Source organism: Procambarus clarkii, chromosome 75 (assembly GCF_040958095.1).
Source record: "Procambarus clarkii isolate CNS0578487 chromosome 75, FALCON_Pclarkii_2.0, whole genome shotgun sequence".
Classification (NCBI taxonomy): domain Eukaryota; kingdom Metazoa; phylum Arthropoda; class Malacostraca; order Decapoda; family Cambaridae; genus Procambarus; species Procambarus clarkii.
The window spans coordinates 25,961,565-25,988,337 of NC_091224.1; the positions used below are offsets into that span (position 1 = coordinate 25,961,565).

The 26,773-nt window shown below is 39.7% G+C and overlaps 1 protein-coding gene across 2 annotated transcripts in view; it reads right to left on the reverse strand.

Moving 5' to 3' along the window:
• Positions 1–8,573: 8,573 nt before the first annotated feature.
• Positions 8,574–26,773, reverse strand: part of Utx (Utx histone demethylase) — a 33,569-nt gene continuing 15,369 nt past the window's right edge. For both annotated transcript variants that reach the window (XM_045764261.2, XM_045764263.2), the window contains exons 2-10: positions 24,146–24,321; positions 23,151–23,505; positions 20,441–22,607; positions 17,994–18,130; positions 16,735–16,853; positions 16,204–16,414; positions 14,940–15,072; positions 13,325–13,486; positions 8,574–11,301 (exon numbers count right to left, since the gene is read on the reverse strand). In XM_045764261.2, coding sequence (XP_045620217.2) covers positions 11,227–11,301; positions 13,325–13,486; positions 14,940–15,072; positions 16,204–16,414; positions 16,735–16,853; positions 17,994–18,130; positions 20,441–22,607; positions 23,151–23,505; positions 24,146–24,239 — 3,453 coding nt within the window. In that variant the 5' untranslated portion in view covers positions 24,240–24,321 and the 3' untranslated portion in view covers positions 8,574–11,226. The remainder of the gene's footprint in view (positions 11,302–13,324; positions 13,487–14,939; positions 15,073–16,203; positions 16,415–16,734; positions 16,854–17,993; positions 18,131–20,440; positions 22,608–23,150; positions 23,506–24,145; positions 24,322–26,773) is intronic.

Consider the following 26,773-nt stretch of genomic DNA (forward strand, 5'->3'; position numbering starts at 1 on the left):
TGCGGTTCTACGGCGGCGGGCTCCGATGGTATTCATTATGAGATGCTTCGCCATCTCCCTCCGAGCACGTCTCAGTATTTACTGAGTCTGTATAATCGGATCTGGGAGTCGTCGTCAGTCCCTGAGGACTGGCTCGATGCCGTTGTCCTCCCTGTTCGCAAACCGGGGTCTCTGGGTACTTCCCCTAAGGACTTTCGCCCTATTGCTCTCACAAGTTGTGTCTGCAAACTCTTTGAACGTATGGTTAACGTTCGTCTGATGTGGTTCCTGGAACACCATCACCTCCTCTCCCCTTCTCAATTTGGTTTCCGCAAGTGCCGCAGCACGACAGATGTCCTGGTGAACTTGGAGGTCTATATACGTACTGCTTTTGCTGCGAAGACCTCCGTTGTTGCCGTCCTTTTTGACCTAGAAAAGGCTTACGACACCACTTGGCGTTATCATATCCTATCTCAACTTCATTCTTTTGGCCTTCGTGGTCATCTCCCTCTCTTTCTCCGCAGCTTCCTCTCTCGTCGTTCCTTTCGGGTGCGCCTTGGTACCGCTCTCTCTCCCTCTTTTCAGCAATACGAAGGTGTGCCCCAGGGTAGTGTTCTGAGCACTACTCTTTTTCTGGTTGCCCTCAATGGTCTTCTTTCCTCTCTTCCTTCTGGTGTCTTCTCCGCTCTCTATGTCGATGATCTTACCCTTTGTTGTCAGGGTGATGATTCGCCTCTCCTTCAACGCCGGCTTCAACTTGCGATTGATGCCGTGTCGTCTTGGGCCACAGGTCATGGCTTCAAGTTCTCTACTTCTAAGACTTGTGCCATGACTTTTACGCGGAAACGGGTTGTTCTTCGTCCCTCTTTGTCACTTTATGGTCATCCCCTTGAATACAAAGATTCCGCGAAGCTTTTGGGGTTATTCCTTGACACTCGTTTGTCTTGGTCTCCCCATATCTCTTACCTCCGTGTTGAGTGCTCTAAGTCCCTTACCCTCCTTCGGGTCTTGTCCCATACTTCTTGGGGGGCAGATAGGCGCACTCTCCTTGCTTTACATTCCTCTCTCGTCCTGTCTAAGCTCGATTATGGTTGCCCTGCTTACTCGTCTGCTTCTCCTTCTACTCTTCGCCGTCTTGATGCTTTGCACCATACTGGGTTGCGCCTCAGTTCTGGTGCCTTTCGTTCAACTCCCGTCCTTAGCTTGTATGTTGACACTGGCTTCCTGTCTCTCCAGGACCGCCGTGATCGCTACTGTCTTCGCTATCTTGCGCGGTCCTTGCAACATCCTTCCTCTCGTCTCTGTCGTGCTTTAACTTTTACCCCTCCTGCGGTTCCTGTTCCTCTTCACCACCTCCCTCTTTCTGTCCGGTTATCTCGCCTGCAGGATTCTCTTTCCGTTCGTATTTCTGGTGTTTCTCCTCGTGTTGTTCCTTCTTTGCCCCCGTGGAGGGTCCCTCTTCCGCGGTTTTGTACATCCTTGACTCGTATCACTAAAGCTTTTACCCCTCCTACAGTTCTAAAACGCCTTTTCCTCGAGCACTTTTCTTCTCACTCCCGCTCCGTTTCTGTCTTCACCGATGGGTCTAAGTCAGCGGACGGTGTTGGCTACTCTGTTGTTTTTCCTGATCGCACTTATATGTGTCGCTTGCCTCCGGAGACTAGCATCTTTACAGCGGAACTTTATGCTATTCTCTATGCTCTTCGTCTCCTGCTTTCTCGTTGTCAGTCTTCCTTTGTGGTTGTTGTTGACTCTCGTAGTGCCCTCATGGCTCTCGGGTGCTTTAATCCAGTTCATCCGGTAGTTGTCGAGATCCAGCATTGGCTGTTTCTCGTTCACAGTAAATTTAAGTCGGTTGAGTTTTGTTGGGTTCCCAGCCATATTGGCGTGTCTTTAAATGAGCGTGCGGATGCTGCCGCTAAGGAAGCTGTCCGCTCTTGTCCCATCTCTCGTAAAGGCATTCCGTATTCCGACTTTTACCCGGTTATCCATTCCTCAGTCCTTACCCGTTGGCAGGCTTCTTGGTTGTCTGTTACTGGTAACAAGCTACGTACTCTTAAATGTTGTGTTTCCTCGTGGCCGTCCTCCTTCCACCGTAACCGGCGGTGGGAAACAGCTCTAGCGAGGTTGCGTATTGGCCATACTCGCTTAACCCATGGTCACTTGATGGAGCGCCGCCCTGCTCCTTATTGTCCTAGTTGCATTGTCCCTCTTACGGTCGTGCATGTCCTTCTTGAATGTCCTGACTTCCAGGACGAGCGTGTGTCTTGCTTTCCGACCGCCCCTCGCGGTCACCTGTCCCTCGATAGAATTCTTGGTGACTCGGATACTTTTGATATCGTTCGCCTTATGCGTTTTTGTTCTCGTATTGGCATCCTTGGTGATATTTAGCGCCCTCTGATTATTTTGCGTCTTTGATGGTGCTACATAGCCTTCCCGGTTTGGTGCCTTCTTTTGATAATTACTTACTTACTTTACGAAAAGAAGGCTCAGGTGTGGTATCAAGGTTGTATGTCAGGTGTGAGGTCTTTTGAACTCGGCACACCTCAGGGAGGAGTGTTGAGTCCCACCCTGTTTAATGTACTAATGAATAAGATAGCATCTGAGAGATACTCAAATGGGGTAACTCCGATCATATATGCCGATGATATTTTGTTTCAGGGCAAAGATATTTCAAAGGTTCAAACAGTGTTGGACAATTTCGGAAACCTGTGTCACCATATGGGGCTGGTGGTTAATGAAAACAAAACTAAGTTTGAATGTAGAAGTCGGAGCCCCATTGTTTTGAAAATAAACGATAAAAATATAGAGAGAATTAATATATATAAATATTTAGGCATATATGTTGGATATACCCATGAGAGTTTGGAAGCTGAGATGAACAGACTGTTGGGTCAATGTCGGAAGAGATTACAACCTCTGAAGGCTTTGGCATGCTGTGGAAAGGGAGTGGGAGTCCGTGCTACGAATGTTATATAAAAATTAGCATTGATCTTCAAAAGGTTGTAGTTGTAACTTCCATTATAAACATTATTATTGCAAACAGTAGGAGTTTCAAAGTCTCATTTGTATGGATACCTTCTCATATAGGTGTTGTCCAGCATGATGACACAAACAAGGCAGCTAAAACTGAATGTGATAAGCCTGAAGTTGAGTGGGATATGGGCATTCCAATCTCTTCTGTCAAAGCCGCAATATTTTAGGAAATTAGGGAAGACAGAAGAGCAGTCACTGACACACAAAAGCCAGAAAGCAAGAGTATAAAGAGCTATGACATGTTTATGTGCCTCTGTAACCTTTTCCACTACCGCCCACAAGATGATATATGGGGTGCATAATTAATGAACTAAACTAAGTAAACATGTTTAGAATCGAGAATTATATGAACGGACAGCATAAAACTTCCACTAGTGTCACAATGACAGTGTGACATTGTAATTGCCAGAATTAGGCTAGGATATCGATATGTATCGCAGGTGGCTGCAGGTAATGAATAGCCCCCAATGATGAATATTCCAATTGTAAACTATGTGAACAAGAGCTGGGACATACTCACCAACACTATATCTGTGATTGCCCTGTTATAAGTGACTTCAGACCAAATGGTATAAGGTACTTTGAACTCTGTAATTACTTCATACACTTAGGAATATTGGAAGATATTTTTATGCTGTACCCGGATTTTGCTAACGGAGGCTAATAGATCAGCCTTATGTTCTCACCTGATTGTTACCTTGAGGTAGGCCCGTAAGTGGTAGTCCTCTTGAACCATTAACAGTATCAATAGATGATACTGGAGATCTGTGGAGGTGCGACTGGACCCTGCGTGACGGGAGATGTATCCCTTGTTTCTTGTGATTGATTGATGAGGATTAAGCCACCCAAAAGGTAGCACGGGCATGAATAGCCCGTAAGTGGTGTTCTTGTTAGTCACAGTTGATTTTTTTTTTTATTGAGGCTGGTATTTTATCCCCTGATTCCATGTATAACTAACCATCCTGTGAGATGGGAATATTTAATGAACTTATAGCTAGTTTTTGATATACACTGTGTAATCTTTCATATAGAATAGGGTAGCAGCACATTACTGTGTATACCTAAGCTTGTTAATAATAATAAAAAAAAGTTAGTTTCTATCGATAGGGAGAGCGATGGTTCAAAAATCCTTCTTTAAAATATGAATATCTTTCCTATCTCACTAAGATCTAATCTCTGTGATTAAAATGCAAAATTGACTTTGTCACTGCCTTTTTGATAACGTATACAATCATAAGCTTATTTGTGAATCTATATTAAACAGTAAATCAGAGAGCGTGTGTGTTCCTACCTTCCGTGTTCCATGTCCGAAGAAACAGGGAGATTTTACATAAATACAGTACATGATAGTTTAAGTAGCGAACGCATACCAACAAATAACGATTAGTATCTATAACAAAAATATTGTTCTATGGAGTTGATTTAACTTCCAACCATGTATTTTTAAATAATCTTTAACGTTTTCTGGCTAGTTATGTTAGATTTGATTAAAAATACGCATTCTACTTGTTAATATCGTTAGATTTGATTAAAAATACGCATTCTACTTGTTAACATCATAAATTAAATTTGCGATAATTTGAGCAGAGAAGTTCGACGACTGGTTCACTGTGTACAGAAGGTTGATATGCCAGCAAACACTTTCCAGAGAGCAATATATCTTGGATAAGTCGCTCCACGATATTGTTGCTTGGACCATCGACTTCCTTTGATATTACATATTTACATCTTATTTTGTTATGAAATGATATTTTTTCAGAGTAAAATTATGTTTTCTCATTTTCTGCATCCAGCATCCACATTATAGTGAGTAAATATACCATATTACTTCATTGCTTACGTAATGCTAAGAAGGTTTGAGTAGCTTTGGGTCTTTAGTGGACAGAATCTCCAATAGATGGGGCGAGAGTCGCCCCATCTCTCTCGACCGGGCGGGACTCGAAACTTAAATTAAAATTGCTATATCATTGGTCTCCAACATGATATATTTCCTTTGATGCACTCACAATAACGATTATAGCTCTGTCTTTCTGGAGGCATGTAATATTTTAGGCTTTATTAGCGTATCTTTGTTAATTACACAACATATTGGCAAGTGTTATATTGCATATTGCAGTCTCCGTGGTGTAGTGGTAAGACACTCGCCTGGCATTCCGCGAGCGCTATGTCATGGGTTCGTATCCTGGCCGGGGAGGATTTACTGGGCGCAATTCCTTAACTGTAGCCTCTGTTTAACACAACAGTAAAATGTGTACTTGGATGAAAAAACGATTCTTCGCGGCAGGGGATCGTATTCCAGGGACCATAGGATTAAGGACTTGCCCGAAACGCTACGCGTACTAGTGGCTGTACAAGAATGTAACAACTCTTGTATATATCTCAAAAAAAAAAAAAAAATCTCAAGTGCGTAGGCGTCTGCACTCCATGACCGAAAAGCTACTGAACGCCACTATAAAAACATATATATCTTCACTTGAGCTTTAAATATGTCTAATGTAATGTATTTAAAATAAAGCTTATATTTCTATCTTTCTTAAGACGTGTAAAACATTTGTGTTTATTAACGAATTTACGTAAAATAAACATTCTTCTGAGAGAGTTGCTCTGTCGCTCAGTCTATGCGGGGGTCGGAGCTCGGCGATTATTAAAATACATGAATCTTCATTAGAACTTTAATTATGTCTATGATAAAGTGTTTAAAATGAGCCTTATATTTCTATCTTTCTTGAGGCATATAAAAAATTTACGATTATTTACAAATTTACGTGAAATAAGCATTGTTCTGAGAGAGAGTTGCTCCGTCGATCGATCTGTCCGGAGTCGGAGCTCGGCTATTATAAAAGTACACGTATCTTCGCTTTAAATTTAAATATGCCCATGGTAAGGTATTTAGAACGAAGCTTATATATCTGTCTTTCTTGTGACATATAAAACTCTTACGTTTATTAAGGAATCTGCGTGAAATAGGCATGGTTCTGAGATGAATGCTGCGGTTTTCGAGTTTGACGAGCGATGAAAACTGCCACTTTTATACAACTACAAATATCTTCGGTTTTACTTAAAATATTTGTCTGGTAGAGGTTTTACATATAGATCGCGTTTCTGTCTTTCTTCTGACTAATAAATAATTTTGGTTTAATCAGTTATCAAGATGTTTTCAACAATATTCTTTCAGCGTTCGTCTTTTCCAACTTGGGCGACCCTTTTGGAAGCGCGATACTTGGGTTAACCCATCCTATAGTTGGGTCTGTTTCCAACTGGGGTTCGAATATTGCCACATCTGCTATACAGAAAAAACATAGACCCCAGACACACCCTGTGGGTAGTAATGGACCCCCATACCGACACTATGAGGGGTAATGGACCCCATAATAACACTACGGGCGGTAGTGGACACTATACAAACACTATTGGCAGTAGTGGACTTCATAGCGACCCAAGTGCGCGGTAGTGGACCCCTACCGACCCTGTGGGCGGCAGTGGACCCCCTACCAGCCCTGTGGGCGGCAGTGGACCCCCTACCAGCCCTGTGGGCGGCAGTGGACCCCTACCGACCCTGTGGGCGGTAGTGGACCCCTACCGACCCTGTGGGCGGTAGTGGACCCCATACCGACCCTGTGGGCGGCAGTGGACCCCTACCGACCCTGTGGGTGGGAGTGGACCCCATACCAACCCTGTGGGCGGTAGTGGACCCTTTACCGACCCTGCGGGCGGCAGTGGACCCTATATACTAATCCTGTGAGCGATACTGGACCCTATACTCATCCTGTAGGCGGCAATAGACGCCATACACATCCAGTGGGTGTTATTAGACCCCATACTAATTCTGTGGGTGGTTGGAGCCCCATACCCATCCTGTGGGTGATAGTGGACGCCATACTCATCCTGTGGATGGTATTGGACCCCATACCCATCCTGTGGGTGGTTGTGAGCCTCATTCCCATCCTGTCGGTGGTAGTGGACGCCATACACATCCAGTGGATGGTATATATTGGACCCCATACCCTTCCTGTGGGTGGAAGTGATCCCCAAGTTTGCAGTAGTTTACCCCATAAACATTCCAACATAACATCGTTTTCTGTTAGCGTTCCTACAAAACATTCTTTAAAGATTTTTAAAGCGCAAACTATGGTATATAATATTGATTGGTGAAGCACTGTTATTCTATGTAATAATTTATAGTGCTTATTATAATTTACTAAGAACAACTAATATTTCTCAAAACAAAACTACGAGCCTTCAATAGGATGTAGCTGATCTGTAATATTCTAAGAGCATGGACAATAGTAGGTAAATTTCACAACCCATGTGGGACCTGAAAACTACAATTTTCATTATAATTGAACCAATCACGACTATTCTGCAACATACGTTGATGGACGGGTACTGTGAGACGTAAATTGGTACGCGAGGAAGAGTTTGGGCCTTGGTAAAATAGGTAACTGGAAATTTTATCACATATGTACTATATCACATTCAACATATTGACTTTAAGCATTAAGTCGTATATGTGCTGTCTTGTGTGAGAACGGGTTGGTATTTCCTTAATCAAGTTTGTGTGGATACTGCTGCCAAAGAGATTATCTGCACTTGTCCCATTTCCCAAAAAGGCATTCCATATTCTGATTTCTATCCATGCCCATTGGGAGGTTCATTGATCTTGTTACTGGTAACAAACTGCATGCTCTTGAGAGGATGAGGAAGGCCAAGGGGACGGGCTCATTTTCCCCACTGCAAGCAGCAGTGGGAAATAGGTCTGGCGAGGTTACATATTGGCCACATATGTTTAACTCACCGGCATTTAATGGAGTACTGCCCTACTTCTTGTCTGAAATGGCATTGTCCCGCTTGCAGTTTCCCCCTTGTCGAATGTCGTGATTTACAGGACATTTGTGTCTTGTTTCCTGACCGTCCCTAGATTTGAATCCGATAATTTGATATTGCTTGCCTTAAGCATGTTTGTTCTCGTATTGGCATCTTTGGTGATATTTAGTGCCCTTTGAACATTTTGCAACTTTGATTGTGCCAAGTCTTCCTAGCACCAAGGCTTGGTGCCATATCTTGAAGTTATCTTGAGAGGATTTCAAGGCTTAGCATCCCCATGGCCCAGTCCTCGACCAGGCCTCCTATTTGTTACCAGGAGGAAGCTTTTGTTACCCCAGGAAGCAGCCCGTAGCAGCTGTCTAACTCCAAGGTACCTATTTACTGCTAGGTGAACAGGAGCATCAGGTCAAAAGAAATTTTGTTTGCCTCCACCGGGGATCAAACCCGGAACCTCAGGACTATGGATCCGAAGCGCTGTCCACTCGGCTGTCAGGCCCCTATATAAGCCTTCTTATAACAATTACTTCATTTGCTTCACAGCACTTTCCATGGATTACTAAATGCATTTTTTTTTAATCAATCCCCAAAACCTTGGGGATTAGTCATAAAAGTTATTGTGAAATATGTCATTTAACAATATATTTTATCACCATAAAATATGGACATCAAAGTAACATACTTGTAAAATGTAGGTCCTCAAATTGCCCCTATATTATGAGAATCAAAGTTCAATATTCCAGTGAGTTAGGCTTTATTAGCAGACTTACTCTGTACAGTATTGGACACAAGGTCAACACAGATCCCTGAAACAGGTGTGAGCGGAGAAGCTCTTGTCAACCAATTAGCTTGCATCACTAATAATTTATTAAGTTGTGACATAATGAGAATTTTCAATGAAAGGATGATATGATTTACATTGCTAAGGAGCTTAATTCGAAACACTTTGTAATAGCATTATAGTGCTCCTACTCAATAATTGCTTAAAATAGTTTCCACTCCACCCACACCTCATTAACTACATCCACTGTTTTGCCAAAATCCCTACTCCCAAAAATTGTACAAATGTATACGAGCTCATCTAGTTAAGTGAGCGTGACAACACTTTACTTACACAATGAGAAAGAATAGACTTTAGTTTTATACATTACATACAGATAGAACTCAGTATGTTTTAAATAACATAAATAAAACTTAACTGTAGGCAATACAGTACTGAATTTACGAAACTGCTAATGAAAAAAACCCTTATTACAGCAACATACAGTTCATAATTATTTACTACTGCATTGCTGAACATTTGATGAGACCGACACTTTTTTTTTTAAGATTTTTTTAAATATTTACTTTTCTTACAAAGGACAGATGAATTATTATAAAAGCACAAATATGTTCAATGTGTAATACTGAGGACAAACTAGAATGTGTCGCATGAAAAACTATACATGATATAAAGATCAGAATAAAGAAGTTTGGGCGAATCAATAGGGAGGAGTGGAGAGGAAGTTGTGAACTAAGTTCTTAACCAGCACATGATCAATAGCAAGCTGCCTTGTACTGTGTAGCCTATTTACTGACTTCTACATATGCTATACAGTCAATACTAATTTAATTTATTGGTCTTGCTAATTCTCAAGTGGAGTTTAAGCACTCAGCCCTTGGTGCACAGCCTTCTGGTATGGATATTGTTTAAGAGTTCTCAGCTCAGAGCTCACATTATTTGTCCACAATGCGAGGGCATCGTAAGGACTTGCGGTCAACAGCATTTGACAAAAAAAAAATAAAAAATAAAATAATATATATTTTAGTGGAACTTATTTCCTTAGGCATGCCCATTTCAGGTACAATTTGTTGAGCACTTAGTTTGCCATACCTTATGTTCCTCCAGAATTTCCAAAAATATTGTCTGAAGTCCTACTGCTCACCATCTTCACCTGACATGAACTTTAATTGGAAACAAACACATCTGAATGCAATTTAAAATGCACAGCAATTCTCAAACTAAAATGTTACTTTAGAACTGATAACAAAAAAAAATCAACAATTAAAAAAAAATAACAAACAGCAACTATAGAAGTAAAATAACTAAAAATATCATACTGCCCAACATTTTGGAGTTGCACATTCATTCATATAATCCCAAAATGTGGGATTAGTAATTCTGGACCACAAATATGTATCAATTTGTAAAATACTGTAAGGGCAGAGAGGAGACAACCTTCCCAAAATAGGAGGAAAATTAATATAATTTTGTCCTTACATCCCTGTCATTCTTTCCAGATGCACTGGGATGGATGGACATGTTGACTTGGGATCCTCGGTAGGAGCTTTTATAAACGAGTTATTCAACGTAACCAAATAATTCAATAAAAATATATGTATCTGTACAAAACAAAACTGCTGATCACAGAACATCCAGAACAATGCATGTGGAAAGAGTTAAGATGGGTAAGCTCTGAGACTTTTGCAAAGTGGTAGATTTTGTGGCAGTCAAGATTATCACAAGATATAAAACACACTTCTTGTGGCAGTGATTTGAAACCTTTTAATGCACACACACCTGTAACTACAACTAAGGCCAGTCCCTTTGGCTGGTAACTTGGAAGGAGAACATAATGCGTAGGCAAGGCTAATAAATTAAGACTGGGTAGTACCATACCATCAACCACACGCAATTTCTACTACCCCCGACTACAGCTAATTCAGCACTAGCTGTTAACTGTCTTGGCAACCACTATTATCACCATGAGGAAATTACATGGTGGGTCCTGCAACAGCTCTATTTCTGGCACAATTGCAAGCCCATCACAGTGAACCACTTCCAAAACACACACACTCACACATTCATTCACTCACACTTACTTTCACACTCTCCAAATGCCAGTGTTGCTTTTTACTGTGTCCTTGAGTTCTATGAGATCATTATCATTATGCCTTGGAGAGTGGCAGAATTGGAAGCAGAATTTCTAGATGCTTCATTGCAACAATCACACGGCTAAATCACTTTCTTCATTCATTCGTAGTGTCTCGGCAGCATTTTTTCATAATGCCCATTTTTCACTGCAATAGCTTCCAAGAATCTGGATGTGAAAAATACGGCCACCGTGACTACAATGAGTCAATAATAGAAAAGGCCTCTGGAAGGTGCACTGGCAGTGACGTAAATTCTTATTTATAACTTAATGCTACTTGCAGCAAATCACTTTGTCTTTCCACAACAACACACTGCTGCCCACTAACACTTGCTGTCTCTTGTAGATGCAGTTTTTTCCATTTGTGTATAAAAGCAGGGAGTCTTTCTTATTCTTTACAAGAAATAAGAACCATCTGGCTAGAAACCACCCCATGTCACAATGAACACATCGAGGTGGCCGCTAGGACTGGGTTAGGTCACGTGAGGGGAGCTGGAGTTGAGGAGGTAGGAGGCGGGGTTGGTGCTTGGCCTGGTAACGTCTCTCCCTCAACCTGAAATTCATTATCCAATGTACTCATGGCAAGAAAATGTTTCTCACATTTAATGGGCAAAAAGCTTAACAAAAGTTATACAAACCAACATTAAGCTTGATATCTATTATAACTGGACCAATACAGTATCTGTAGAAATAACAATGTGCATACTGTATGCTAAGAATATAAATTGGGAATTAGGAAATCAAATTGCTGTATCTTACCATATACTGTGTAATGGTACAGTCTAACATTACTGGGCTGATTATTTCAAGGTTTTTATCAAGATAACATTGCTGTAATTAACTTTACCAATACTACAGTTATTTATGAATAATGGGATAATATAAATTTATGTACTGTATCCTGTTTACCATATGTGCTTCCTAGTTTCCACTTCCAAAATGAATAATGTACATTAAAGTGTAGACAAGTTGTCTGGATGGAAATATGTACCATACATTAATTCGTGGAATATCTGTCAATCATGTTTCAATGTATCCTGGTGATTTCAACTGTACACAGATATTTCTGAAAGCTTTCCTAATGGATGTACAGTACTAAATAAGCATTTACGAGTTTATAAAGTAGTATACTGAAGCAGGTTTGAGATGCACAGAAAAAGATAACCAGCAATATTGCAGCTATAGCATCAATAAAACTATAGCATCTATGTATATATATATATATAATCCTTTAGTTGCAATAAGACCACTCACAAGCAACATAACCCCCTAGCAAGAACCATATTAGAGCTGTTTGCGCAGATGAGATACAAGTCCTGCCACTCCCAACAACCCAATTACACACCATTTCACCTCAGGACATGTTCCTCGCTTACTTTTTTCCATGAATTTGTTTTAACTAAATTTATTCACCCTTTGCATACACTTTGTTGTTATATGTGCAGTGCATCCATATTTGTTTTACATGAACCCATTAACACTTTCGCTCACCCCGCGCGCCACCCCTCGACAGGGCGATATGGGCCCCAGCGTGTCACGGAAGCGCGCGTTAATTCCGAAAAGTGTCTACTCTCTTCAACTTTGTCACCTCAATTCTCCTTCTACGAGAATAAATTTGGTATCATTGTGTTCGCAATAAAATTCTCTACAGCACTAAATGCATATAAACTCCAAAAGCCCGGCTAATTACCCGCAGCAAACAGAGAAAGTGCGAACGAGTTACCCGGGAGCGCGCAAACGGGATAAAATGTTTTCACTATTTTCACTCTGGTCACCTCAATTTTTGTCCTAGGTCTTTCATTTTGGTCTCAATGGGTTCGTAATAAAATTCTCTAGAGGAACATTAGCATATAAAAAAAAACACCTGGTCACGCTCCAACCGCCGACGAGTTGAAGACGGGCCACGCGTTAGCCGTGAGTGAGCGCTCAGAGGCCTTCCTACTACACTCCCAATTCCCACCCTTTTCAAGCCTTTCTTTCGCAATTTTCTTCCTGGAAGGGCCTTGTTCATGATTACTATCCATCGTGGAGTAAGCGTAGATAGTTTCTAAAGCCGCAGTAAGAAATATAGCCACGGAAAATAGCCGAAATGTTCACACGTTTGAGATGCGAGGGGAGACGACATTGGTCACAACAGTGGAGCAAAGACAATGGGCCCACGGCGTGTGCCAAGCCGCCTGAGGGCCACGAGGCTCAACAAAGGAAATGGGAAGACATCGGCGCACATTTTAAAACCAGTCCCCAAAAAATCGGATACAAACCTGATTTTTGGCGAATTTTTAAAGTGGATGACGCAATGCTGCGTCATCCCCGGCATTACCGCCAGTAAACGGATGACGCAATGCTGCGTCATCCCCGAGCGAAAGTGTTAAGTACAAATGGAAAATATTTTACAATGCTGTATATGAAAAAGATTTGTTAACTGCATGTCAATATTGTGAAGGTTACTTATACCACCATTAAAAAGCTTACCAATAAAAAATTAAAGCTTGACCTTTTCGCAATTCTAGTAGACTAAAAACATAGCTTGCCAATATATATAAATTCCCATCTATAATTTTCACCATCTTACTTACTGGCTGTAAAATGAAGTGATCATAAACTTGGCATAGATCACTAAGATGATATTCTTCTAAAACAACAAAGCCTTCAAGCCGCGGAGCTTGCCGTCTTGCACAGTCAATACAGTGCACTACATGCCGTCTTTCTTGTTCCTTCACAAACAACACATTAAATACCTGAAAAATAATAAATATATATATATATTCTGTGATTTGTTATTTTCATAGTTTTTACAATGGACAGACCCTAAAGTACAGTCAAAACCCAATTTCACTAGATTCAACACACTGATGCCAAAAGAGGTAAAAATATAGTACATTAATCACATCTATGTAGCCATCAACTAGTGTAGAATCAGTCAGTGGCAATGCAATTCGTCTGTACCAGTAATGTCCAAAGGCTTTCAATAAAAATGCAATGGATGTATAAATAATAAATTTCTGAAAGTTTGTCTAAATAAATTTTGGTATTAATTAATCTAACTGTGCCTACTGGAAGCAGCATCATACTGTAAATTAATTAGCACATTTACACCTCCTGATACTCTAGTAATCCACTGAACTAGCTCCTCAAGCTGTGAATGGAGGTGGCTCTTTGGACCTCTGGTCCCAGCAAATGCACAACTGCTTACCACTCATACTGGATAGCAGTGCTTTCATTCATTTTTATTCCCAAATTCCACATGTGCCACTGCAGATGATGCTATGATACTGGGGAAGATAGGAGCCGCAGACAATTGTAATGCCCTTCAAATTGATCTGGATAAAATAAGTGCTTGGAGCGTCAAGTGCCAAATGCCATTCAATGTGAATAAATGTCATGTTATGGAATGTGGAATGAGAAAATAGACCACACACACAACTTATAAATTATGTACAAAGGAATTACAGAACTCCAATAAAGAATGAGACCTAGAGGTGGTTTCAGATAGCAAGCTGTCGCCAGAGGAACACAAAGAACATTGTGATAGGAGCATGTACGTTGCTTTCCAACTTCAAACTTGCTTTTAATTATGTGGATGGTGAAATACTAAAGAAACTGTTCATGACTTTTGTGAGACCAAAACTGGAATATGCAGCAGTTGTATGGTGCTCAAATCTCAAGAACATAAATAAACTGGAAAAGGTGCAATGGCATACTACAAAATGGCTTCCAGAACTGAAAAAGAAGAGTTACGAGGAGAGACCTCCAATATTAAATAAATTTGGCATTAAACACGCCAAAACTAGAAGATAGAAGAAAAAGACTTGATATGATCACCACTTACAAAATACTAACAGGAATTTATCAAATTGACAAAGAGGAATTCCTGAAACCAGCAACTTCACACACAGGACAGATTCAAACTAAGGAAACAAAAGTGCCCAAAAAATATTAGAAAGTTTTCTTTTGCAGAGTGGTAGATAGTTGGACTAAACTATCCCTTGTACAGTGCCTAACCTTTGGCACTGTACAAGGGCCAAACTAGCACTGGCCCTTGTACAGTGCTAGTTTGTTTTTGTTACACATACACCATATAGACATTGAATAAAGAATTTTTTCAATTAAAATATTAAATTATGGAAAATTTATGTATATAATATTTTATGCTATGGGAATATACAATATACAAATGTTATGTTTACTGACCTCAATCTCACAAACTCCACAGTAGTGGGATGCATCATTTCGAGTTCGACCATGAAATTTGGTATCCATGCCACACATTTTAACGTAATCTAAAGATAAGTAAACTTGACGAAGCGATCGCATAAGACAGCCCCTGAAAAGATGAAATATATTACAAAATTTATAACATGATGATAAAGAACATGTTATTAGTGGACTGCGCCAGATACTGTTTATCTATATCCGGAGTGTGCAGTACATAATACACAGCTTCGGAAAAATACCAATGTATATTAAAATATAAGCATTCTTTTAATAAATTATCACTGTATATCTTGAGGTTATCTCGAGATGATTTCGGGGCTTTTTTTTTTTTTTTTTTAGTGTCCCCGCGGCCCGGTCCTCGACCAGGCCTCCACCCCCAGGAAGCAGCCCGTGACAGCTGACTAACACCCAGGTACCTATTTTACTGCTAGGTAACAGGGGCATAGAGTGAAAGAAACTCTGCCCATTGTTTCTCGCCGGCGCCTGGGATCGAACCCAGGACCACAGGATCACAAGTCCAGTGTGCTGTCCGCTCGGCCGACCGGCTCCCCATAAGGGAGGGTCATTTGTATACAAGTATATATTTGTACACATTTGTATGTGTATAAGGGCCATTTGTTTCACAATGATAATTTAAAGGTCCAGATAAAATTTACCCTTGGCTACTAAAGGAAGCACAATGAATACTGAAGCCTAAAATCAAATAGAGGAGCATGGGTGAACTGCATCTATATGAAGGAAAAAATCTGGCATGACAAAAGCACTAGATTGCATTTGAAACTACCTGATAGGATGAAAACAGTAATTATTACAGTGGCAGTCAGAAAGAAGTATCAAGGAACAATACTGGGTGATTTTTCTATTCCTTATCTTCATATCGCTCTAAGCAATTCCACTGGACCAAGTCATCACATGTCATGCCTGGCCTCAGGCTGGATTTTGGGAGTAGAATTCCCAGAGTCCTCTCCAGGTGTACGCAAAGTATACAGTACAAGTAAAAAAAAAAAAAAAAAATTGCGGCAGATTTGCATAGGAATTATATGCTGTCCTCTACTGAACACCATGTTATATTGGAGAGAAAAAATTACTTGTGTACATAACCCTATTTTAAATAAATCTTTACAATTTGAAAGCCTGTCTACCACTAAGAATTGCCATGCAACAATTTTGTGAAGCTGCATAAAACACAGGCATCAAATGGCCAAAAACACTGCTAAAAATGAAAGAAAATTCAACTTACTTGATAGCTTCAAAGAGCTTGGGGTCAGATACTTTTATATTTCTAGCCAAATTCCATGATAGATGAATGAGAGGCACAATGGACTTGAAGCTCTGCAGTTTATTCCACTCATACCGCTCCAAAGCCAAAATATACTGACGTGCAGTGAGAGGTCCCACATTCCAGGCAATGTTATTACACCAACCAACAGCCTGGACCCAGTGCACACACCCTACAAAGAACAATGAAACTACTTTAAGAAAATTCGACACAAGTTGTTGAACATAATTTTCAGGTAATCCGTAGGTTACTGCTGGTCTCTAAGAAATTATTACTTCAAATATTGGCAACAAATTAATGAAGTCAATAAAAATAACGAAATTACAAATTTAAATGATGAGAGAAACAAAAATCTTCAGGTGCACATATTTACACTCCTATACAGTAATTTAAACTAGCATTAAAATTACTCTGTTTAGAATTTCAAATAATTGGTCTTGTATGAAATAAAATTAACTACAATGTCAATAATTATTGTAAACTTGATCTCACCTGAATTAACCCAGACCATGTCGCCTGGTTTCTGATGAAAACGATAAACAGGAACATTTTCATCGTACAACTCTTGTAAATCTGGCCACCATGAACCATGTAGATAGTTGGTTCCATTTCTGTCGGGAAAAAAATAACAATCACACATGGTCGGTCACTCACCATCTCTATCATGGGTAATAACACCCTAATCAAATGTATTTTCCCACATGTGTGTCGAGTGCAGCTTGCATGTCATGGGGTTCAGTGCCTGAGCCCATTATGAACTTGTGTAACCTTTTCCACAGCTATTCACAAAAGGATATGGGGTGCATAATCAATAAGGTAAATAAAAATATGCTATCCTGGATGAGGGCTGGATTACTACTAAATACCACTGTGGTGAATATTTCAGTATAATTTATTTCAAAGCTTTCAAAGGATTGGAATACATAGCATTATCGAGTTTAATTTTTTATAACAAAAAAACTTTCCTTGTATCTATATATTGGTTCAATTTGTCTATCATTGCCGAACCAGAATGGCCACTAACAGTAACCAATCATTTGTAAACATTTATTAATTTAATATATTTTAATAAATGTCTTACCAAACTTTGTGCATATTTATAGGTCTCAGAAACCAAGTTTAATAGATTGCCACGTGCACATGCCACTGTTCTAGTCACTCAACACACACTCAGACTCCACAACTCACTGGAAGAGACTGCTTCCTCATGAACCAAGATACACCTAGTAGTAAATACCCTTATTTTTAGTTGTAAATAAGCAGCAAAAATAATAAATTGATAGCAAATTTCCTACTACCCCCAAACACAGAGTAATAATTGAAAGTTCCTTGTACTGTACTTCCTTTCTACTAACTACCTTTTAGAAATAAATACTGTGTCATCAATTTAAAAATTACTTTTAATGTACAGTACATCCTCAAAATGTTTATATAAATTTTAGTGAAAGACAAACAGACTTGGATGCTGCATAAGCTTGCATAAGAAAAATTGATATTCTTATCCTCAGGAATTAACTGCATTAATATCACACAAATCTTACCAATATGAAATTATGAAATGCCAGCAAAAGTTGGCAGCATGAAAAACCTACAGAAGCCTGATCATTCATTGCATGGGATAAACAACATTTCAACAATCATTCACAATCAAGGCACTGGAAGCATTCAAGGAAAATCTTGAGTTGTATTCTCAATATTGAGAAAGAACAAATTCTTAAACATAAAAATGTAATGTCTTATTTATAACTTACTTCTCACAAAGGTTTGCAATAACTCCCCAATATGCATCAGGAACACCAAACCATTCGCAGTCTCCTGGTCCAATATTTATATTGATAGAGCAAAAATTATTATTTTCTTGATGACCAGGTGTTCTTGAACCTGGGACCTGGAAATTAAAATTAAGGAATTAACAAAAGATGCATATTCTCTACTGCCACTATATGTTAACCTGTGCAAAGGCATTTGCTAAGCAGGGGTTCTCAAACTTGTGTATACATATCCACTAGAACCTTTAAAAAGACGGGGACACACACACACACACACACGCACTGCAGAATGATGAGGATGGAAAACTTTGGTCATTAAGATGAGACCTCTCAAAGGAAGACAAAGCTAAAACTAAACCTCGAAGCAAAATGTCTAAATGGAAAAAGAAAATGATTTTTTTTTTAGCAAGGTGATAGGGACTGGAAAGCCTGTGAAAAGGTACATAAAAACAAACTAAAATCATTAGAGGAAGGGAGAATAAAGGTCAAATGGAGAGGGAACATTTTCATGTACCTGAAAATTGTATATACCAACAGATGGAGCGAGAAAAAAATATTGGAGCTAAAATGTATAATTCAGCTTAAGATCCCAGATATTGTTGCAATAACAGAGACAAAACGAAGAAAATATTTTAAATGAGGTCGTATTCCCAAGGGGCTACTCAATTCGGAGACATGACAAAAATTAGGAAGGGTGGAGGTAAGGATGTGCTGGTGAAAGAGTTATCAACATAATTGATTATCAATTAAGGTAAGAGTTAATTATCCACAACCCATGATTATTTGACATAATGGCATTGCAGGTTTGGAATCAGGATGATAAAATGATAATCGTAAATGCCTACAATCCACCAGCAAGCAACATGTGGACAAAAAGAGGAACTAAATGGCAAATGACAGGGCCTCATAATGATCATGAAAGAGATTATAGTAAGAGCATATAAACATAAAATCACAATTGATGGTACTGAGGAACTTCAGCTACCTACGAAGCCTACAGAGGCCTACGAAGCAAAAACAGGGGACATGTGGGACAGACAGATTTGTAAACATCCTGGAGACATTCACCTATCAACACATTAAGCAGGCCACAAGAATGATGGAAGAGGATGTTCTGTCAATATTGGATTTAATATTCACTAGGAAAGAGGAGGAGATATTTGACATTCAGTACATTCCTCCCTTGGGAAAGGGTGACCAAGTCCTGTTGGAAATTAAATATGCAATGTGATATAATCTAGAAGAGAATGGGGAAATTTAAATAGTTGAGAAACTATTTCAAGAGAGATTCCTAAGGGTGTTTGTGCAAAATGAGGTTTTCAGACAACCAGACAATGTCAATTCTAGAGAACACCATATAGAGGTGTCATGAAATAAAGTAGAAAAATTACTCGGGGAGCTAAGAAAAAATAAAGCAGTTGGATCAGGTGGAGTTTAACCTTGGGTTCTGGGAGAATGTGCAACCAAGCTAAGGATTCCACTTCAACAGGGTAAATGAGACAACCTACAAATTATGTGGAAAGGAATTAAAAGAAAACGATCTAGGATAGTAGACTGTCACCAGAGGAACACACAGGATACTGTGCGAGCACATGCTGCACTTTCCAACTTCAGAATCACTTAATTACCTGTACATGGATAGTGAAATACTAAAGAAACTGTTCATGACTTCTGTGAGCCCAAAACTGAAATATGCAGTAGTTGTATGGTGACCATATCTCAAGCACATTAATAAACTGAAAAAGGTGCAAAGGCATGCTACAAAATGGCTTCCGGAACTGAAAAACATAAGTCACGAAGAGAACCTGGAGGCATTAAATATGGCTAAACTAGTGGGTAGAAGATGGGTGATATAATCACCACTAATAAAATAATAACAGGAATTTAAAAATTAACAAGAGGAATTCCTGAAATTGACAACCTCAAGATCAAGGTCACAGATTAAAGCTAAGGAAACAAAGGTGCCACAAAAATATTAAAATGGTTTTTGCAAAGTGGTGGATGGGTGGAAAGAGTGAGGCAGTGGATGCCATTGATGTAGTTTCAATGCATTATATGACTGCTGGGAAAACGAGACACCACGAGCATAGCTCTTACCCTGTAACTACACTTAATTACACAGACAAGCACCAAAGACATTCATATTCCAGCTTAAGAATCCTTATGTTAAAGACTGCATTTTTTAGGTTACTAATCATAAATCAAACTAGCTGAACACTAAACCACCTATTTTGTTATTATAACAATGTTTCAAAAGTTAAAACCACGTTTTAACAAGTTAGTCATTCCGTCAAAGTTAGTTATGACTAGAATACTAACAGTATAAAACTGAACATTTTATGTACCAAATCTTGAAATGTATACATGATTCTGCCAAAAACTTTATGCATAGTATCAATATCCCATACTGCTATGATTATCAAATTTACCTTCATATAAAGCTGTACAGTATTCATTCCAAGAATGGCATGCCCAACATGAGAGAGCATGTTCCCTGCAGACACAACTCTTGCAAACGCCGGCAGCTTCATTAGCTCCGTAAGTTGTGTACGCCACTTCTTTTCATCGGATAAGTCGACATTTGTGCCAAACTTGATCATCTTTTGAGTTTTTTTCTTTTTACTGTCATCAGTCTTTGGTGCACCTGCTGCAATCCGATCTTGTTCTTCTTTCAAACTCTCTTGGAAGCTGGATGCTTGGTACTGGGCGTATTTGGCAACCGTAGTGTGGGAACGATGACTTGCACATGGCCATATTTTAAGTTCAGTTGCTGCGTCAATATTTTCATCGGCATCTTGCTTCATTTGAGTTCGAACCTCAACTGTGTGCTCAGGATTTACTTCAACTAAAGTTTTTGTAGAGAAGAGCCCCAAATCTAATTTAAGTGCAGAAGCTAAACCTCTCACAACAGCTATTGGATGTTGTAGACAGAATTCTTGCAACTGTGGTGAAAATGCTAGTTTTTTATTGTCTAAAAGTACTGAAGGTGTATTAGGTAGAAGCTGTTCCTTATTTAGTTTTACTTTGGGAGGCTCTGGCAAAGATGGGGGTAGCTGCTTATCTGAAACCATGCTAGTATTACGGGCACTAGCTCCACGACCCTTACATCCGGATATGATTTCAGCACTGCTCATGTTAATTGAGAAAACAGGTTCAGCTATAGGCTCGACTTTAATTTCACAAAGTCGCACATTGGTCAAACGAGGCTTTGTTTCAGGTAAAATATTCAGAGATGAAACCTTACTGTCAGGAACTTCTTGCTTGATATATGTGACTCCTGACTGTAATGTGGCAGAAGTAGATGCAGTAGTTGGGACAGAAGTTGTCGATGGAGAGGTGGCTGATGTGGAGAATTGGGTATTAGGTAAGGCTACTTCTGGTCCAACATCACCAGCCTTTGCCAATTCATCAATTACATCTTCCCCTTGAGCTAAACGATTTAACAAATCTTCTGCAAGAGATGTGGTGAATTCCCTTTGGCTGATGAGTTCTTTAAGTTCTTGGAGTTCTTGATCACTGACTGTTGTTTCTGGTGTAATGCCACTTAGGTCTTTGGGTAATGCCTCATTCATGTTGCTGCTATTGTAGCCATTATTAAAACCATAACTAGCAGAAGTTGTTGGAACTCCTCCATTGGTGTAAGATGTATTTTGGGTAATATATCCACCAGTTGAAGAAGGTTGAGAATAAGCCTGATTAGTTTGGTTATAATTTGTTGTTGGTGTCTGAGGTCTCTGGGTAATAAATCCTCTGTTTACCCCATTTGTTGCTGGTTGTGTATAGGTTGCAACACCAGCAGATTGCACTGGACGAGCTATCTGTCCACCTTGAACAAAACTAGGAGGTTGGCCAAGGTTGGGGGATACTTGTGGACCTTGCACAGATTGCTGCTGCTGCTGCTGCTGCTGTTGCTGCTGTATCTGCTGTTGCTGATGCATTTTCATCTGATGTTGCTGCATGAGTCGATAATTTTGTTGCAGCTGTTGGAGTTGTTGCTGCTGCTGTGGAGTTAAACTGGCTTGGTTCTGCTGTTGATAATGCAAAATCTGCATCTGTTGTTGATTGAGGTAGAAGTGTGGTCGCTGCTGGTCTCCAGCCAAATCAGGCTTGAACCGTTTGGCATCATTACCTGGAGCTGGGTAAGGTGGTGGCGGTCCTGTTGACCCAGCAGGTCCAAACTGCTGGCCATACTTTTGGAAATTACTGGTCCCAGCTGCTAATGACCTTTGCTGACCAGACACTTGCTGGCCCTGGCTCTGGCCCTGTTGCCTGTTTGACATGTCTGTTGTAACAGGAAGATTCCAGGCCTCCTCAATGCTCAGCAGCTGCCGAGGCTTGTTAATTGCACTCGGCATGGGAGCATTTGCTAGTTGCTGTTGGAGAAATTTTATGCGTGGCGCAAGGTTGGGGTTCACAGGTTTATTACTACCACGTGTTGCATTCATATAGCAAGCTAGAGCATCACGAGGTTGATTGCAAGTTTCATACAGAATACCTAGATTAGTCCAAGCTGCAGTGTGCCCTTTGTCATATTGCACTGCACAAATATAAGCTTGAAGTGCATCAATTGGCTGATTCTGTTGCTGATACAACACACTGAAATGAAAAAAATTACACACATTTATTCACTGCATTTCAAACATATCAATCTTTATCAATCAAACCATGGTGGACTCAGAAAATTATTGCTGTCAAATAAGAGAAGCATTTTTGTGGAAAACTATTTTAATTTACTGACCAAAATTGCTGTAACTCACATACTATAAGAACTGAATGTAATTAAATTCCCCCTTTCTGGGTGGTTCCTCAATAATTACCCAAAGCTTAAGCACTAGTACCATGGAGCTTACCAACCCATACCAGGCCTGACCCTTACACAGACCTTCTGAGTCAGGGCCAGACTAGCCCTTTCACAGAGGTAAGGAGCATAGTGATTGAAGATTGACCTAACACTGAGGAAGTCCTCCCCCAGAAAGTTACAAGTGAACCAAAACAATTTTAAATTAAAATGAGCAATGATAGGAACTGGACTCCCAGATATGGATCTTCAAAACTACTAGTCATCATATTGACTTGTAAGGCCTTTAGTCATTAGCTAAATTTTCCATGCATGGCTATAAATGTATTTAATAAACTTACCCTATAGAACACCAAGTATCAGCATTACCCTCACACTTGTCAACAGAGTTTCTATAAGCTATAAATGCATCGTGCACTTTTCCAAGGGCAGAGTAACAGCGACCAAGCAGGTACAAGCTTTGCCCACTCTTAGGGTCAGCCTCAATAGACTTTTGTAAATACTGTACAGCGGTCAGTTCCCGGTATGACTTCTCTCCCAAACTTTCAACAGTATGGTACATCCATCCCAGCTGGCGCTGAATGTCGGCACGAAGGTGGTTAGGAAGGTCCGTCTCTTTTAGCAGGTTCTCGTATGCTTCTCGAGCAGCTCTGTGTTTGTTTTGAAGCTCGTACAAATGAGCTACATGGAACTGGACTGTAAATAAAAAAAAAAACTGAGAATACAATAATGAATTTTCATTGTGATACAAACTGAATGGAGTTTAAATAACATGTTTGGTGCAAAATTAATTTAAAGAGTACTTATGAAATTTATGTACTGTAATTACATGTAACACATTTTTACATTTCAATACATATGTTGTGTGTATGCAGTACCCATTTGCACAGGCTTATCAATGTGAAAAAATTTACCAAAACATGTTTTATGAGCAATTCAGTCTTGATATGTACTTAGAATTTAGGCAAAAGTACATGCACAGTACTGCACAGTGTGTATGCAATATTACAAAACTAACAGAATATCTCGGAACAATTTCATACTATATTTTTAAGCAGCCTACAAATATATATACCGTTTAAAATTTTGTTTATCCAGAGTTTGGTTCTCCTGAATACTGAACTTATAGACTAATACTGTAGCACAATGGTTTTTTTCTCTACAAAGAAATAAGCAAAAATGTCCAAAACTATAAAATTGCAGGCTCAACAACCCCAACACAGATGACAAACTTTACATTACACTATTTACAGAGCTAATTTATATACATAGTGTGTGCAATATACTGTACTTCCACCACAGACAAATATTTTAAAAATGCCTTCTAAACACTTACTTTCAAGTTTAGAAAATGATGCTGGACCAACATCAATTAATGCTGACTGGAAGTGTTTAAGTGATGATTCATAGTCACTCTGGACTTTGAACATTAACCCCAAGCGGAGATGAACTTCATTGGCTCGGCCAAATCCAGGTTCAATGTACAATACTTGTTGAAATGCTTTGATAGCCCTGAAAATAAAGACAACAAATTTTAGTAATGAAACTTGAGGCAATACATAATGCTACACCAAAACAAGACATTGTGGTATATTTCTGGATGCAAAGGAACCGATGTAAAGTGTCCAGGTGTTGTGGTTACCCATGAGGACTACCTGTCGTGAAGCTCTACCATTTTACAACCCACTTACCTATTTGTACCCAGTCCAATTTTAAATGCAGACAATGACTTTTACTTCTGTGTGTTGTCTGCTTTTGAACTTGTGGATGAAGATGGCTGCCATACCCTCATCTTTTAGTACATTCCACTTATTGAAGTGTACATACAAAGTATGATTAGTTCCTTTGTCTAGTCTCTCAATTTCTCTTAATATCCTGTACATTGTCAACATATTCCCTCTACTCCTATCTTATATTAAATGTCTTTAATCTTTCATTATAGTAGAGTCATTTTACTTCAATTACATGTGCAGCACTTTGTAACGCCTGGAGAGTACACCCATGACTCACCATAGGAACGTCCTGGTAAGATCAGACTGTGACCTCAGATTCAGCTAGAGTTAACTGAAATATTTTCTGGCTCCACCCTAGTCAGCTTGTTCCTGTTTATGAGTAATCCTGATAGTCTTAGCAAACAACTTAATGATACATCTTGATTGCTTTTTTGTACATCATGGGAAGCTGATGCCCTGATGTGCTGACCAACATTTTTTGAGTTGGCTGAATCAGCTGAGAACAGGTCCACACCAGACTTTCCCACAACAGTGTAAAATGCCCCCCCCTTCTGATTCAGTTGTATATATACCCCTGTATGATAGTTAGGAGAAAGAGAGAGTGCTGAAGGAGTCGGAGGAGTGTGAGGCTGCAGGTCATCAGGCAAGCCTCAGGAAACAGATTGAATCCACCCGACTGAGAGGCAGAGAGTGGTCTTAATTAAGGTAATGTGTGTGATCTTTGATACGTTTTCCATGTCTGGATCCCGTAACAATTGCCAGTTTTGCCAGTGTTAAAGTAGGATTTTATAGTGGTGAAAAGCATAATTTGTTCTCAATAAACTCATGTTAAACTTCCCATCTGTATCAATTGTTGAATCCCCATACCTTCTGATATAATTTGCTAACAACCGTCCCATAATTATTGACAGTTAAAGAAAGAGGACTCTCCAAGTCTAGCAATGTTTCTTGCCTCGTTGCTTGATTATAGTTAATGAACAAGGCAGATGGTGGCAGCGTTTTTAATCCTGTGTAGCATTTCCTTGTTGGAAGTGTACCTTTTGGTTCCGGTGTAACCATCATATGTCAGCTCATATTACGGTGTTCAATAACAGTGTTACCAAGTGCAACCGATAGGAAGTGTTGCTCAGTATAAGTAGTACATATACTGTATTATATAGTTTACATTTTATAGTGGTGTTACAACTTGCCTTTATGCGTACCTATGCACCTTTTTAATTTGTGTGTGTACTTCACAAGGTGTGGATTCCATGCCTGTGCCAAGCAGCATAAATGAACTCCCTAAAGAAAATCACCAACTTAAAACAAAGAAAATCAAAGTATTTTATGCAACAACCCAGTCTTTAGAGTATTTCAGGTCACGATGTCTTACATTCTCAAAATGTCAACCATGTTCAGGTTGAAAAAACTTAGAACAGTACCATGTGTGCACTTTAGGAGAAATGAATACCTCCCTGCATAGTACAAAATATTACAACATACATAAGATATATAAACAGCATATTGTATTTAAAACATAGGTTGCGAGGCAAGACCAAAGTAATTACCAAAAGAAGGAGCCAATTCAGGAAGACTATGGTAGCAAGGCAACACCAAAGAGCATACATACAACTTTTACATGCCCAATTAGGCAGGTGTCATGCAGGGGGGCACTAGATGAGTGTGGGGGAAAAGGGGGAGGGGATATGTGACCAATGTTGGGTTTAGTGGCATGATTGGATGGAGGGAATAGGATTGGTGAGTGCAGGAGTAGGTTTGGTTTGAAGTGGTTGAGATGGTTGGATGGATGGCTACCTTGAGGTGCTTCCGGGGCTCAGCGTCCCCGCGGCCCGGTCGTCGACCAGGCCTCCTGGATAGGCAGATGGCAGACCCCCCCCCCCCCACACATACACACACACACACACACACACAAACACACATGCACAAAAACAAACACTGTACAACCTGTACTCTTTAACAATACATTGTATGATGTATAAATGCCCTAAGGCCAAAAAAAAAACTTGCATACTAAAAATCATAGTGGCTAGCAAAATTGACAATGCCCCATTTTCTATTCTTGGTTCCATCGTTACATTAGGTAACCATTACCATTAGGTAACCATTAATATAATGAGACAACAGCTTCAGTTGCCTGCAGGAATGGACCCAGACTTTTTAATCATGGGCAACTTCAACTACGGAAAGAGACTGGAAGAATGGATAACCACAGGGGTGCAGATATGATGATG